The 17,341-nt window shown below is 38.2% G+C and overlaps 1 protein-coding gene across 4 annotated transcripts in view; it reads left to right on the top strand.

Annotated features, from left to right (window-relative positions):
* Window positions 1-17,341, top strand: part of LIN9 (lin-9 DREAM MuvB core complex component) — a 79,224-nt gene that overhangs the window by 22,014 nt on the left and 39,869 nt on the right. For all 4 annotated transcript variants that reach the window (XM_038542814.1, XM_038542815.1, XM_038542816.1 and 1 more), the window contains 3 exons: window positions 2,686-2,819; window positions 6,283-6,408; window positions 9,537-9,694. In XM_038542814.1, coding sequence (XP_038398742.1) covers window positions 2,686-2,819; window positions 6,283-6,408; window positions 9,537-9,694 — 418 coding nt within the window. The remainder of the gene's footprint in view (window positions 1-2,685; window positions 2,820-6,282; window positions 6,409-9,536; window positions 9,695-17,341) is intronic.

Below are 17,341 nucleotides of genomic sequence, written 5' to 3' on the forward strand. Positions count from 1 at the left end.
CCAGATGTGGGACTTGATTCTGGGATTCCAGGATAACACCCTGGGTCAAAGGCGGGTGCTCAACCACTGAGCCACCCAGGATTGTTTTTTTTGCTATGGAGTTGCATGAGTTTTTATACAGTTTGAATATTAACTCTTTTTTTTTTTTTGAATATTAACTCTTTATGAAATATACAACTTGCAAATATTTTCACTAGTTCTGTAGATCTCTTTTTCCTCTTGTTGATGGTTTCCTTTGCTATGCAGAAGATTTTTAGTTTGATGGAGCTCCACTTGTTAATTTTTATTTTTGATGCCTTTGCCTCTGGTGTCAAATTCAAAAAAATCATCACCAAGACCAGTGTCTACCTCACCACTTACATTTTTTCCTAGAACTTTTATGGTTTCAGGTCTTACATTCAAGCATTTAATCTATTTTTTATTATTATTTTATTAGAGAGGGGGAGGGGCGGAGGGAAAGAGAATATTAAGCAGGCTCTGCACCAAGTGTGGAGCCTGATGTGACACTCGATCTCATGACCTTGAGATCATAACCTGAGCCAAAAATCAAGAGTTGGATGCTTAGCCCACTGAGCCATGTAGGTGCCCCAAGTTTTTAATCTATTTTGAGCTAGTGTTAGTGTATGGTGTAAGACAGTGGTCCAGTTTGATTCTTTTGCATATGGCTATCCAGTGTTCCCAGCACCATTTATCAAAGAGACTGTCCTTTCTCCGTTGTATATTCTTTTTTTTTTTTTTTTTTTTTAAAGATTTATTTATTTGTTCATTCAGAGAGAGAGAGAGAGGCAGAGATACAGGCAGAGGGGGAAGCGGGCTCCATGCAGGGAGCCCGATGCGGGACTCGATCCGGGACTCCAGGATCCTGCCCTGGGCCAAAGGCAGATGCCAAATCGTTGAGCCACCCAGGGATCCCCTGTATACTTGTTTTTATGCCATTAAGATACTGTTTTGATTACTATAGCTTATAATATAGTTTGGAATTAGGGATTTTTTTTTTTTTTTTTTTTTTTTGAGTTAGGGAATTTGATGCCACTACTTTTGTTCTTCTTTCTCAAGATTGCTTTGGCTATTCAGGATCTTCTTTGATGCCGTACAAATTTTACGATTGTTTTACTTCTGTGAAAAATGCCATTGGAATTTTCATAGGGATTGCATTGAATTTTAGATTGTTTTAGATAATATGGATATTTTTACAGTATTCTTCCAATCTATGAGAATGGAATATCTTTCCAAGAATTTAAAAAATTCATGCAGGGGCACCTGGATGGCTCAGTCAGTTAAGTGTCTGACTCTAGCTCAGATCATGATCTTGGGGTCCTGGATATGAGCCCCACATTGGTTTCCATGCTCAGCGGGGAGTCTGGTTCTCTCTCTGCTACTTCCCCACTCATGGGCTCGCTCCTTCCTTCCTTCCTTCCTTCTTTCCTTCCTTCCTTCCTTTCATTTTTTTTTTAAGACTTTATTCATTTATTCATGAGAGGCACAGAGAGAGACAGGCAGAGATATAGGCAGAGAGAGAAGCAGGCTCCATGCAGGCGATGTGGGACTTGATCCTGGGACTCCAGGATCACGCCCTGGGCCAAAGGCAGATGCTCAACCACTGAGCCACCCAAACATCCCTCTCTGTTTGTCTTTCAAATAAATAAAATCCTAAAAAATAATAATAAAGTACATGATATTTTTTGAGATTTCCTTTTATTGTACTTTGGTAAATTTTACCTATTTATGCTGCCTTTATAAAAATAGTTGGTATCAGGCTCTCTGTGAGGAGCCTGCTTCTCCCTCTGTCTGTGTTTCTGCCTCTCTCTCTCTTGAATAAATAAATAAAATATTATAAATTAAAATAAATAAATAAAATAGTTGGGAAGCTCTTTTTTTCTTGATTGAACTGAAGCATTTTATTTTCATTTCTTTTTTTTAATTTAAATTCAATTAACCAATTTATAGTAAGTACATCATTAGTTTCAGATGTAGTGTTCAATAATTTATCAGTTGCATGTAACACCCAGTGCTTATCATATCATGTGCCCTCCTTAATGCCCATCACCCAGTTACCCCGTCCCCCCACTCACCTACCCTTCAGCGACCCTCAGTTTGTTTCCTAGAGTTAAGAGTCTCTCATAGTTTGTCTCCCTCTATGATTACTTCTTATTCAGTTTTCCCTCTCTTCCCCTAAGGTCCTCTGCCCTGTTCCTTATATTCCACATATGAGTGATACCATATAATTGTCTTTTTCTGATTGACCTATTTTACTCAGCATAATACTCTCTAGTTCCATCCACTTATATGTAAATGAGTTGAAACATTTTAATAGCATTGGTGCTGTGATTTGATACAGAATTCACTGGTGAAACTTTCTGGGCCTAGTGCTGCTGTTTGCTTGCCTTTTCTCTGTCTCTCTTTCACAATTCTCTTCTCCCTACATACCTAAATTGAAATTGTACCACAGTACAAACATGGTGGGGGCAAATGATATCACTTTCCTTGTCAGAATATGTTAAGAAACTGGAGGCTTTAACTTTGTAAGAAATAATCAGAATGTTTATTTTGTTAAGTAATATGAAAAAAAACTTATGTTGTTGAGTCTTTTTTGAGTACTTAACCATAATGTACCTTTTTACAAATGCTACAGATGTTCATTTTTACTTGCTGGACCTGTAATTAATCTCTTTTTTTATTGTATAGAAATTTACAGCAACAATGTCTACACCAGATAAGAAAGCCTCACAGAAGATTGGTTTTCGATTACGTAACCTACTGAAGCTTCCCAAAGCACATAAATGGTGCATATACGAATGGTTCTACTCAAATATAGATAAGTATGTATCATGGCTTACATCATGGGTATCACTTGAACCAGAAATTTAAGTTTTTCAAACGTTACAAGCTATATTCTTTTCTGTAGGCCTGTTTTGATTCTTCTTTTCCCTTAATTTTTCCTTTTTTTTTTTTTTTTTAGCAGCAAGATTTTTTTTTAAAGATTTTATTTATTTATTCATAGAGATGCAGAGAGAGAGAGAGAGAGAGGCAGAGACACAGGCAGAGGGAGAAGCAGGCTCCATACAGAGAGCCTGACGTAGGACTCAATCCAGCATCTCCAGGATCACGCCCTGGGCTGCAGGCGGCGCTAAACCGCTGCGCCACTGGGGCTGCCCAATTTCTTTTTTTTTTTATTCTTCATTCTTCTTTGATCCATTTCCATTCCTCATAGCTTTCTTTTCCCCTTCCCCGCTTTGGAGAAGTTATACTTTTTTTTTGTTATACATTTTTATGAAAGTATAACCTATATTATAATTTACAAAGACTGTGGAATGGAGATACCCTAGAACAAAACTCCTTTATTTGTAATGAACGAGATATGTTTTTTCTTTTTTTTTTTTTTAAAGACTTTTATTTATTTTAGAGACAGGAAGTATGAGCAGGGAGAGGGGCAAAGGGAAAGGGGGAAGCAGACTCCGCTCTAGGCAGGGAGCCTGACGTAGGGCTTGATTCCAGGAGCCTGGGATCATGACCTGAGCTGAAGGCAGACACTTAACCTACTGAGCTGAGCCTCCCAGACGCCTCTAGGATAGTCTTTCTATTTCAGACATAACATTTATATACTTTAATTATACGTAAATGTTTAAACAGAACATAGTAAGAGATTTGGGTGAAATCCAATTATTCAACAGCAGTATTTACTGAGAAAAATTTAAATTTCTTATGCATCTTAATTTAATTGAATCCATGCTAGTCACTGATGCTTGCTTTGCTGGTTCCTTGTCTTTACTTCCCTTTCCTGGTTTTTAAACCAGTTACCTATGCTACAGGGAATCTCGTGAATGTTTGTATTTTTTTTTTAAGATTTTATTTATTTATTCATGAGAGACACAGAGAGAGAGAGAGGCAGAGACACAGGCAGAGGGAGAAGCAGGCTCCATGCAGGGAGCCTGACGTGGGACTCTACCCTGGGTCTCCAGGATCACACCCTGGGCTGAAGGCAGCACTAAACCCGCTGGGCCACCGGGGCTGTCCGAATGTATTTGAACCCAAGACCTTCATGTGTCATTGATTGCTGAGACTGGTTCCTGGTTTCCTAAACTCATGAATGAAATTGTTTTATTTTGTGTTTTAAATTTTTAATTAATTTGTAAAAGATTTTATTTATTTATTCATGAGAGACACAAAGAAAGAGGCAGAGACACAGGCAGAGGGAGAAGCAGGCTCCACCCAGGGAGCCCAATGTGGGACTCGATCCCGGGTCTCCAGGATCACGCCCAGGGCCAAAGGCAGCACTAAACCGCTGAGCCACCCGGGCTGCCCTAAAATTTTTAATTTTTTTTAAAGCTTTATTAATTTTATTTGACACAGAAGAAAACAAGCAGGGGGAACAGCAGGCAGAAGGAGAGAGAGAAGCAGACTCCTCACTGAGCAGGGAGCCCGATGTGGGGCTCAATCCCAGGACCCCTGGGATCGTGACCCGAGCAAAGGCAGATGCTTCACCAAGCCACCCAGATGCCCCAAAATTGTAAATTTATTTTATTATTATTATTTAAGGTTTTATTTCTTTATTTGACAGAGAGAAAGCACAGCATGGGGAGCAGCAGAGGAAGAGGGAGAGAGAAGCAGGCTCTCTGCTGAGCAGGGAGCCCGATGTGGGGTTTGATCCCAATCCTGAGACCATGACCTGAGCTAAAGGCAGATGCTTAACCAACTGAGCCACCCAGGCACCCCTAATTTCCTTTTTTTTTTTTTAAGATTTTATTTATTTATTCATGAGAGAGACAGAGAGAGAGAGGCAAAGACACAGAGGGAGAAGCAGGCTCCATGCAGGAAACCTGACGTGGGACTCGATCCTGGGTCTCCAGGACCACACCCTGGGCTAAAGGCAGCACTAAACTGCTGAGCCACCCGGGCTGCCCCCTAATTTCATTTCATTTCATTTCATTTCATTTCATTTCATTTCATTTCATTTCATTTCATTTCTTTATTTTATTTTATTTCTTTATTTTATTTATTTTTATTTATTTTATTTATTTATTTTATTTATTTTAATTTAATTTAATTTAATTGATTTGATTTTTTTTTTTTTTTTTTTTTTTTTTTTTTAGATTTTATTTATTTACTCATAGACACAGAGAGAGAGAGGCAGAGACACAGGCAGAGGGAGAAGCAGGCTCCATGCAGGGAGCCTGATGTGGGACTCGATCCCGGGTCTCCAAGATCACGCCCCAGGCTGCAGGCGGTGCCAAACCGCTGCGCCACCAGGGCTGCCCTAATTGATTTGATTTTATAAGATTTTATTTATTTGGGGATCCCTGGGTGGCACAACGGTTTAGCGCCTGCCTTTGGCCCAGGGCGCGATCCTGGAGACCCGGGATCGAGTCCCACATCGGGCTCCCGGTGCATGGAGCCTGCTTCTCCTTCTGCCTGTGTCTCTGCCTCAATCTCTCTCTCTGTGACTATCATAAATAAAAATTAAATTAAAAAAAAAAAGATTTTATTTATTTATTCATGAGAGACACAGAGAGAGAGAGAGGCAGAGACATAGGCAGAGGGAGAAACAGGCTCCATGCAAGGAGCCCGATGTGGGATTCGATCCCGGGACTCAGGGATCACGCCCTGGGCCGAAGGCAGGCACTAAACTGCTGAGCCACCCAGGTATCCCCCTAATTTCTTTTTAAAAGACCTTATTGAAGTCTAATCTCTGTATCCAACGTGAGGCTCAGATTTACAGTCCCAAAATCAAGAGTCACATGCTCTACGTACTGACCCAGCCATGCCCCCCTGAAATTGTTTTATTTTCGTCCACTGATTTTTCCATAGTTTATGAGGCTTTCAGGGTATCTTGGTGTGATCTGAGTTCTAGAATTCCCAAGAACTGATATAACCCTCTAGAGTCCCTATTTTTCTAAAATTTACTTAATCTCAAAGAGGACTCCTTGCTGTTGGTATTACCTTTGGGACAAAGATACTTTGTAGCTAACATTGTTCATCCTCACTGGATGTAATGACAGTGCCAAGATATACTAGGATACTCATATGTGAGATTTAGCAAAAATCAGAGTCTCCTGGAATCTCCAGCACAGACATTTCTTGAGTAAATTGTATACATTAATTGTTTCACAAATGCCACTTTTAGTTTTAACAGTTTGAAATTGTGCCAATTTTGTATATGTCCTGGGTAGAAGTGAAAGATGCATTTGAGGATTAGTATAATGTTGAAAATTGTAAAGCATATTTTGAATTTATGCCTCTGAAATAATTGTGATTAACCACTAAATTACCATTTCTGTCTTACAGACCACTCTTTGAAGGTGATAATGACTTCTGTGTATGTCTGAAGGAATCTTTTCCTAATTTAAAAACAAGAAAGTTAACAAGAGTAGAATGGGGAAAAATCAGGCGACTTATGGGAAAACCACGGAGGTAAAAATATTTTTATTTAAAATAAACCAGTAAGTTAGTTGGTAGTATAATTACCACATTGATTACTTTTCATCTTTGCAAAGACTAGTCCTGAAACATAACTTTTCAGAATCATTATATTTTAAATATATCCTGATAACTAGCTTTTTTTTTTTTTAATTTTTATTTATTTATGATAGTCACAGAGAGAGAGAGAGAGAGAGAGAGGCAGAGACACAGGCAGAGGGAGAAGCAGGCTCCATGCACTGGGAGCCCGATGTGGGATTCGATCCTGGGTCTCCAGGATCGCGCCCTAGGCCAAAGGCAGGCGCCAAACCGCTGCGCCACCCAGGGATCCCATAACTAGCTTTAATATAGGTGCTTTTTATATCGATGCATCTTAAAATTAAATACAGTTTCATTTTTCAAATTATAGGATTCGAACATAATTTTCTTACATTCTCTATGCCCCACTATGTTCCAAAAAATATTTAAGAATACACTAGAAAATATATTTGATCCTTTAACAATATGGAGGTTAGGGATGCCGACCCTGCACAGTCAAATCTTCATATAACTTTTGACTCCCCCCAAAACCTAACTACTAGTAGTTTACTATTGACTGGAAATCTTACTGATAATATAAACAGTCAATAACACATATATATTACTGTGTTCTTACAATAAAATAAGCTGGAGAAAAGAAAATGGTATTAAGAAAATCATAAGAACGGAAGATACATTTATAGTACCATACTATATTAAAAAATAAAATCCATGCATAAGTGGACCTGAGTGGTCACATCCTTGTTTTTTAGGAGTACACTATATTTAATGAAGCTCTCGGGGTATACTAATACATTGTTATCTTTTTAGAAACCATCTATCACCGCAAAAGCCTTCTTACATATTTTACTTTATATAAAAACAAGATAAAGGGGTAGGGTGAGATGGGTGAAGGGGATCAAAAGATAGAACCTTGCAGTTATGAGTCATGGAATGTAATGTATAGTGTGATGACTATAGTTAATAGTATTGTAAAGCTTTTTTTAAAAAAAGATTTTATTTATTTATTAGACTGTGAGAGAGCATGAGTGAAGGGTGGGGAGAGGGAGAGGGAGAAGCAGGCTCCCCACTGAACAGGGAGTCTGATGTGGGGCTCGATCCCAGGACCCCGAGATCATGACCTGAGCCAAAGGCAGATGCTTAACTGAGCCACCCAAGTGGCTGTAAAGCATATTTTAAAGTTGCTGACGGTAGATCTTAAAAGTTCTTATCACAAGAAAAAAAAATTGTAACTATATATGGTGACAGATGTTAACTAGACTTAGTGTGGTGATCATTTCACAATATATACAAATATTGAATCATTCTCTTGTACACCTGAAGGTTACATAGTGTCTTATATATCTATTATACCTCAGTAAAACAAAAACGCATTCTATCTAAAAACAAAAACAGAAAAACCCCAGAAAGAAAAATCAAGTGAATCTCTCCAATATGTTATTTTCTGAAAATTACTTTTCATGTGAAATGACTTTTCCCTTTGTAGTGTTATCTTGCTTTCTAACATAGCCACCCAGACATCCCTGGCTTCTTTGGTTTCTTAAAAGGGTTAAACATACACTGACCATACGACCCCGCCATTCCACTCTTAGGTATTTAGTTAAGAGAAATGAAAGCCTATATTTATACAAAAACCTATACACAGGGACACCTGGGTGGCTCAGCAGCTAAGTGTCTGTCTGTCTTCGGCTCAGGCATGATCCTGGAGTCCCAGAATCGAGTCCCACATCAGGTTCCCTGCATGGAGTCTGCTTTTCCCTCTGCCTATGTGTCTGCCTCTCTCTCTCTCTCTCTCTCTCTCTCTCCCTCTCTCTCTGTCTCTAGTGAACAAATAAATAAAATCTTAAAAAAAAACCAAACCTATACACATAAATGTTCATATCAACTTTGTTGTAATAGCGCCAAACTGAAAATAATACAAATGTCCACCAGTAGGTGAATGGGTAAACGGTGGCCATTCATAGAAATGGATACTGTTCTCCAATAAAAAGAATGAACCATTGGTACATGTAACAACACAGATTAATCTTGGAATAATTCTGCTGAGTGAAAGAAGCCTGACAAAAGAGTTCATTCTACATGATTTCATTTGTATAAGATTTTATTTTTATTTATTTATTTATTTTGTATAAGATTTTAAAAGGTAGAAACTATAATGACTGAGAGCACTTCAGCAATTGCTTGAGAAGTAGGGGTACAGAAATGGGAGGGATGCGAAGGAGGGATAATAAAATGCCACAAGGAAACTTTGTGGAGTGATTGATGTCTTCAAATGTTCATTATCTTGTCTGTGATGATTGTTTTATGGATATATATTTTGTGACACGAAAGCTATATTTAAGTTACTTTGATTCATCCCAGTATTTGAAAATAGAAGTAAAACAGTCCCTAAAGATAAGAGTAAATTCGGTATTTATGCTTCAAGGCAGGAAGTATGATTAAACATTTACACAGTGGTAAGCCTCATCTTTAGTTCTATATTGGTGTGCTCATGGGGTCACAGGGAAAATATCATGTTCTTCTGAATAGAATATTGTAATTGAACATTGTCCCAGAGGGAGTCCTATGATCCAGATGCAGTGTTGTCAGAGGATGGTGGACAAATCCTCCTGCTTTGTAGGAAAGGATGATGTAGACTTGCTTATAAATCTTTAAGTCTTGCAAAGTCCTGTTTTTAAAAAGATATAATTTACTTTAAAGATAATTATTATTTCTAAGAACTCATTTTTAAATACAATTACTTGAAAGAAAGAGAGGAAAAGAAGTAACAGTGAGATGGATGGTTTGATTTCAAGTTTTGGGGTTTTTTTTGTTTTTTTTTTTTTTTTTAAGATTTATTCACTTTAGAGAGATAGAGAGTGAGTGAGCACAGAGTGGGTAAAGGGAGTGGGAGAGAAAAACTTTTGCAGACTCTCCCTGAGCTCGGAGCCCAACCTGGGGCTCAGTCTCATGACTCTGGGATCATGACCTGAGCTGAACCCAGGAGTCAGATCTCAGCCGACTGTGCCACCCATGGACCCCCTGATTGCAAGTTTTTGTATAGGATAGTTATCAGTTTATATGATTTTTATAATTTATTCTAGATGTTCTTCTGCATTTTTTGAGGAAGAGAGATCAGCATTAAAACAGAAACGACAGAAAATAAGGCTTTTGCAACAAAGGAAAGTTGCAGATGTTTCCCAGTTCAAAGATCTCCCAGATGAAATTCCTTTGCCTCTGGTTATCGGGACCAAAGTTACGGGTAAGTGATAAGCTCCTTACCATTTTGCTTTATAATTTTAACCTAGATAACCACTAGACCAATGGCTTTTAAATTTAAAAAGCGTAAACTATAGTTCTATAGGAGTATATTATAGAAGTTATTATTTTATCATCTGTGATGTCTGGTTTTTTGGTGTTTTTTTTTCTTTTTTAAGATTTATTTTTTATTTATTCACGAGAGACACAGGGAAGCAGAGACATAGGCAGAGAGAGAAGCAGGCTCCCTATGGGGAGCCCAATGCGGGACTTGATCCCAGGACTCCTGGATCGTGGTCCTCAGCTGAAGGCAGATGCTCAACTGCTGAGCCACCTGTAATGCCTCAACTGCTGTAATGTCTATTTTTTAAATTACTTGGGAAAAAGTACAATTTATGTAATCAAGAAATAACAAAGGAGTTAAGTGAGTAGATAAATTAGTAATTATACTGAAAGGGCCCCCTAAAGCTCTCTAAAAGCAATATTTTAATGTTTTTATTTGATCTAGAGCAGGGGTCAGCAAACTATGGCCCATGGCCCAAATCTAGTTTGCTACATATTTATCTATGGTCTGTCAGATAAGAATGGACCTCATTAAGGAGGAAAGATGCTCTCAATTTAGTTCATACCTGAAACAGACTTAACAATAAGAGCAAGCAGGCAGGGCCAAAAAAATTTGCCAGTAATTTTTTGTCTACCAGAAAAAGTTCAACATATTGTCTAACATACAATACAAAATGACTGAACCTATGAAGAAACATGAACACAAGTTCTGTAGTCGAGAAAAAGCCATCAGTAGAATTAGTTGCTGAGATGGCTCAGATATTGGAATTAGCAGTGGCTTCAAAATGTTTGTTATAAAACATGTTCAAGAATTTAAATGTAAATGAAATCATAATGAGGGGGGATATCTCAGTAGATAGAGGAATTATTTAGATGTAACAAATTTAGAAGTGAAAAGTGCAGTATCTGAAAAGAAATTCTAAGTGGGCTTAAAAACAGATTGGAAACAGCAAAGCAAGGGTCATTGAATCTGAGAATATATCCATAGAAATTATCCCACTCTGAGAACAGGGTGGAAAAACTGGAGAAAACTGTAGTAGAGCCTCAGAGACCTCTGAGACAATTATTAAGCAATGTAACAGATGTTTAATTAGAGTCCCTAAAAGGAAAGGAGAGACACAATGGCCCCGGGGGGCGGGGGGAGACAAAGGATAAAATGTTCCCACATTTTTTTTTCCTTTGCCACATTTGTTTTTAAAAAGGTACAGATCCAAAATACTCTGAACCCAAGCCAGATAACCCACATGTATGCAAAGCCCATAATTAGATACCATACAGAAAAAGTACAGAGAAAATCTGGAAAGCGGTCATAGAAAAACAACATACTACATAAGAGGAACACTGATATGAATAGCAGCTGACTTTACATCAAAAAATATGCCAAAAAAAAAAAAAAAAAAAAGCCAGAAGTAATGCCAAAGATATTTTTCAGATTGAAGGGAAATGATGGAACCGCAAATCTACAGAAAGAAGAAAACACCAGAAAATGGCAAATATGTGTAAAATAGAACAATCATGTTGTAAGCTTGTTGAATTTTTTATAAGACCATACAATGTTGACTATGAGTAGAGTGTAATAAGTAAAGACTGGGTATTCTAATCTGTAGAGTATTGAGGTTCAGAACCTTCAAGGTGCATCAGAATTACCTAGAGGGCTAGATGAAACAGATTGCAGACCCCACCCCCTTCTGAGTTTCTGATGCAGAAGATCAGGCGTAGGGCCTGAGAATTTTCATTTTTTAACAAGGTTCCAAGTGATGTTGATGCTGTTGGTGTGGGGTTATCCTTTGAGAACTAGTAGAAGGACCTACTTTTTTTTAAAGCGAGAGAGAGTAAAGGTATCTTTAGCAGGCTGCACACCCAGTGCAGAGCTGGATATGGAGGTCAATCTCACAAAAGATTGAGTCACAATCAAGACTCAGACACTTGGGATCCCTGGGTGGCGCAGCGGTTTAGTGCCTGCCTTTGGCCCAGGGCGCGATCCTGGAGACCCGGGATCGAATCCCACGTCAGGCTCCCGGTGCATGCTTCTCCCTCTGCCTGTGTCTCTGCCTCTCTCTCTCTCTCTCTGTGACTATCATAAATAAAAAATTTTTTAAAAAAATTAAAAAAAAAAAAAAAAGACTCAGACACTTAATCAACTGAGCCAGCCAGGCTCCCCAGGAGCTACTTTTTTAAAAAATGCTAAGAGGCATACTTAAAAAAGCCAATAGAGAAGTTAATTTTGAAATTCTAACAGTTAAAACATGATGAGAAAGAAAGGACAGGGAAACAAAAAACACATGGAGTAAATAAAAAATAAATAGCAAGATGGTAGACTCAAGTCTGATCCTATTTTCATTATATTAAATGTCAGTGAACCAAGCACTATACTGAAAAAGTAGAGATTATCAGACTGAATAAAAAAAAAAAAAAAGAAGTGCCCAACAATATGCTATCTTTAAGAATTGTACTTAAAATATATAATCACAGATAGATTTTTTTTTTGTTTTTTTTTTTAATTCATGAGAGAGAAAGAGAGGCAGAGACACAGGCAGAGGGAGAAGCAGGCTCCATGCAGGGAGCCCGACATGGGACTTGTTCCCCAGACTCCAGGATCATGCCCTGGGCCAAAGGCAGGCGCTCAACCGCTGAGCCACCCAGGTGTCCCGAATCACAGATAGATTAAACAAAAGTGTGAAGGGACTCCTGAGAAGCTCAGTGGATTAGTGTCTGCCTTTGGCTCAGGGCATGATCCCAGTCCTGGGATCGAGTCCTGCATCCGGCTCCCTGTGAGGGGCCTTTGCCTGTGTCATTGCCTCTCTCTGTGTATCTCTCATGAATAAATAAATAAAATCTTTAAAGAAAAAAAAAGTGTGAAAAAGATGTGGCATGCAGATACTGACCACAGACTGTTGAGGTGGCTATATTGACATTAGACAAAGTAGAGTTCAAAACAAGGAGTATTACCAGAGAGAGAGAGGAATATTTGATAATGATAAAATGGTCAATTCAGCAGAAAAATGCAACAATCCTAATTACATTCATTAGTAAGTCCCTAATAGCAGAACTTTAAAATACTTAAAGCAAAAACTGAGACAGCTAAAGGAAGCTATATACAGAAGATCATATGGTAAATTTTAACACCTCTCTCCCAGGAACTGAGAAGAGGGAAAAAAATCAGTACAAACATAGAGAATCTGAAAAACACTGTCAATTATGTCAGTTGATATATATTTTTAAAGATTTTATTTATTTGAGGGCAGCCCCGGTGGAGCAGCGGTTTGGCACCGCCTGCAGCCTGGGGTGTGATCCTGGAGACCTGGGATCGAGTCCCACGTCGGGCTTCCTGCATGGAGCCTGCTTCTCCCTCCGCCTGTCTCTCTCTCTCTCTGAATGAATGAATGAATGAATGAAATCTTTAAAAAAAATGATTTTATTTATTTGAGAGAGAAAGCAGAAGCTTGGAAGAGGGGCAGAGGAAGAGGGAGAAGCAGACTCCCTCCTCAGCAGGAAGCCCAATGTGGGGCTCGATCCCAAGACCTTGAGATCATGACCTGAGCCAAAGGCAGATGCTTCATGGGCTGAGCAACCCAGACCCCTCCTAAATAAATCTTTAAAAAAATATATATCTGTTCTGGGGTACTTGGCTGGCTCAGTTGGAAGAGCATATGATTCTTGGTCATCGATTTGAGCCCCCATGTTGGGGGTAGAATTTAACGTCTAAAAAAAAGAATTAAGGGATCCCTGGGTGGCGCAGCGGTTTGGCGCCTGCCTTTGGCCCAGGGCGCGATCCTGGAGACCCGGGATCGAATCCCACGTCGGGCTCCCGGTGCATGGAGCCTGCTTCTCCCTCTGCCTGTGTCTCTGCCTCTCTCTCTCTCTGTGTGTGTGATTATCATAAATAAATTAAAAAAAAAAAAAAAAGAATTAATAGGGCAGCCTGAGTGACTCAGCAGTTTAGCGCTGCCTTTGGCCAAGGGCCTGATTCTGGAGACCGGGAATCGAGTCCCACATCAGGCTCCCTGCATGGAGCCTGTTTCTCCCTCTGCCTGTGTCTCTGCCTCTGTGTGTGTGTGTCTCATGAATAAATAAATAAAATCTTAAAAAAAAAATAAATTTTTTTTTAAAAAGTCAGTTCTGCCAAGATTGATATGCTGAGGCAGACAGTCCAAATCACAGTGGACATTTTCTTTTTTCTAATTGAAATTGATATGCTTATTATAATATTTCTATGAAAGTGGGAAGGATAATCTAACTCAGAAGTAGATCCTCACATATGTGCAGTTGACTTCCCAAAGGTATCAAAGTATTTCAGTGGAAAGGAACGGCATTCCAGTAATGCTGGAGTAATTAGATATCCATATGAAACTTGGCGTTTCCTCACACCATGCAAAAAAACTTTACCTAGGATGGACCAAAGGGCAGGGACCTGAGTGGTTCAGTCGGTCGAGCATTTGCCTTCATTGCAGGTCATGATCTCAGGTTCTTGGGATGGAGCCCCGCATCAGGCTCCCTGCTCAGCGGAGAGTCTGCTTCTCTCTCTGCCCCTCCCCTCTGCTTGTTTTCTCTCTCTTTCTGTCTCTGTCTCTCTCTCTCAAATAAATTAAGTCTTAAAAAAAAAAAAAAAAAACCAAAGGGCCAAACATGAAAGCTAAAATTATAAAGCTTCTATAAGTAAATACAGGAAAATATCTTTGGGATTTGTAAATAGGCAGAAATTTCTTGGATCTGACAAAGAAGATAACAAAAGATGATTTTTAGGTTTAATTTAAAAACTTGCTCTTTAAAAGCACCATTAAGAAAATAAATAGGCAGGCCACATATTGAGAATAAATATTTCCAAAATATATATTTGAAAAAAGACCTGTATCTAGAAAATATAAAGAACTCTAAGTTAGTAATAGAAAGGCAATCTGGTTCAAATAACTAGACAAAACACTTGAATGGACACTTATGAAAGGAAAATATATGAATGGCCAATAAGCATATAAAAAAGTACTCAACATCATCAGTCATTAAGAGAATGCAAATTAAAAGCATAATGAAGTACTCACACCAGAATGGCTAATGTTGAAACAACCAATGCCACCAAGTGTTGTTAAAAATGTGGAGCTACCATAGTTCCTGGGCTTTTTTGGTGGTATTGTGAAATGGTCCGCCACTTTGTAGAAAAGTGTTGTAGTGTTTTACAAAATTAATTCTATGCCTGCCCTGTGATCGGGTTGTTGTCTTCCAAGGTATTTAATTAAGAGAAGTGAAAACAGCTGTCCACAGAAAGCTAGCTATGTCCTAGAATGTTCATAGCATCTTTGTTCACCATTTTAAAGCCAAAACCTGGAAATAATGGGAAAATGGATAGATGTGGTATTTTCTTATGATAGAATACAAATTGGCAATTAAGAGAAACTAGCTACTGACATATAGATTAACTTTTGCTGAGCAAAAGAAGCTGAAAACTATAGAATGCATTAGGGTTTCATATCTATGAAGTTGTAGAACAAGCAAAATTAATTCATGGCAGAAAAATAACAGAAAAGTGATTACTGCTGAAAAAGGTGTTGACTAGGAAGGAGGAAATTTCCAGAGTGATAGGAATATTCTGTGACTTGATAAAGGTTTCTTTTACATGGATATTTGTCATAATTTATAAAATTATACACATTTTTAAAAGATTTTATTATCATATATATATAAATAAATTATTATTTATTCATGAGAGAGACAGAGAGAGAGAAGCAGAGACATGGCAGAGGGAGAAACAGGCTCCATGCAGGAAGCCTGATGTGGGACTGAGCAACTCAGGCACCCCAACATGACTGTTAACGGTTGTGTCGGAATTTTGATTTCAGTTCCAGTCATGATCTCATGGTTGTGAGATTGAGCCCCACGTTAGGCTCCGTGTTCAGTGCAGAGTCCGCTTGAGATTCTTTCCCTTTCCCTCTGCCCATCCTGTTCGTCTGTGCATGCTCTCTCTTTCTCTCTCTAAAATAAATTAATAAATCTTAAGAAAGAAATGACTGTTAGGGCAAAAGCTATATTAGAGACAAAGAAGTTTAAACCAAAATTTTTTAAGTTTTTGAACCAGTTAGTTTCGAATAGAAGTTAGTCATCCCTTGAACCGATAGATACTACTTTAATAATTGGGGAACCTGACTTGACCTTCAGGCAGAGATCTGTGGAAGAGGGGCACAAATGTCATCTGCAGATAATTTATTTAAAATGTGGCAATATCTTTTTTTCTTGATCTATGAAAGTAATATATACTCAAAAAAAATCCCCAGTAGCTCCCTTCACCCCCCGCCCCCAGCTTTATATTTCCTCCTCTAAAGTTTGGTGTATTTAGGCCTAGAATACATGGACTAATTACCATACATGTCACAATACTGTACACACTACAATACTGTACATGCGACAGTACCATACAGGCCACAAATTAGCTTGTACTCCCTCCCAATTTTCCCTTGAGTTAGTTGCTTTATATTCAAATTCCTACATTTTTCATTTTACAAGTATTCTCTCAGGTTATTTTATATACTCAAGTGCTTTTGGAGAAGACTCACTGATTTCTAACAATTTTGTTGTGGTTTGAGCATGCACTTTGTATGACTTCAGTTCTCTTGAAGTTATTGAGACTTGTTTGGCCAGCAGATAGTCTGTCTTACAGAATGTCCCATGTGTGTTCCAGAGGACTGTTGTGATGCTGGGTCACACATTCATATGTGTTAGATCAAAATGGTTGAGAGTGTTGTTCATGTCTTCTATATACTCACTGATTTTTCTGTCTCATATCAACTACTGAGAAAAATATTTATTTTGTTTTTACATTCTGGCAGTTTTTGCTTTGTGTATTTTGGTGCTCTATTAAGGTATACATGTATTTTTTTATTTGTCATATTTTCCTGATACATTGACTCTTTCATCATTATGAAATGTCCCTTTTTGTTTCTAGTAATATTCCTTATTTTTAATTTTTGTCTATTATTAGTATAGCCATTTTGCTACTCCTACAGTGATTGCTACCTTGGTGTATCTTCTTCTATCTTTTCACTTTCAGCTTCTTTGTGTCTGAATCTAAACATGACTCAGGCATTTAGAAATATATAGATAGCATATAGTTAAGTCTTGTTTTTTTTTAAATATTTTATTTATTTATTAATGAGAGACACAAAGAGAAAGAGAGGCAGAGACACAGGCAGAGGGAGAAGCAGGCTCCATGCAGCGAGCCCGACCTGACATGAGACTTGATCCCGGGTCTCCAGGATCACGCCCTGGACTGAAGGCAGCACTAAACCGCTGAGCCACCCAGTCTGCCCTTGTTTGTTTTTTTTTAATCCAGTCTACAAAGCTCCACTTTTTGATTAGTGTTTAAGTCCATTTGCATTTCATGTAATTATTGATATGGTTGTGTTGATGTCTGTAACTTTGCTATTTGTTTACAATATGTCTCATCTTTTTTTTTTTTTTTTTTGTCTCATCTTTTATGTTCCTTTGTACCTCCTTTGCTGCTGGCTTTTGTGTTACACAAATATTTTTAATATACAATTTTAATTTTTCTTTTGTTATTTTTGAGGGGTTTGTGTGTGTGTTTGCTTTAGGCAGTATGATG

The sequence above is a fragment of the Canis lupus genome, chromosome 7 (genome assembly GCF_011100685.1).
Source record: "Canis lupus familiaris isolate Mischka breed German Shepherd chromosome 7, alternate assembly UU_Cfam_GSD_1.0, whole genome shotgun sequence".
NCBI classification, from domain to species: Eukaryota; Metazoa; Chordata; class Mammalia; order Carnivora; family Canidae; genus Canis; species Canis lupus.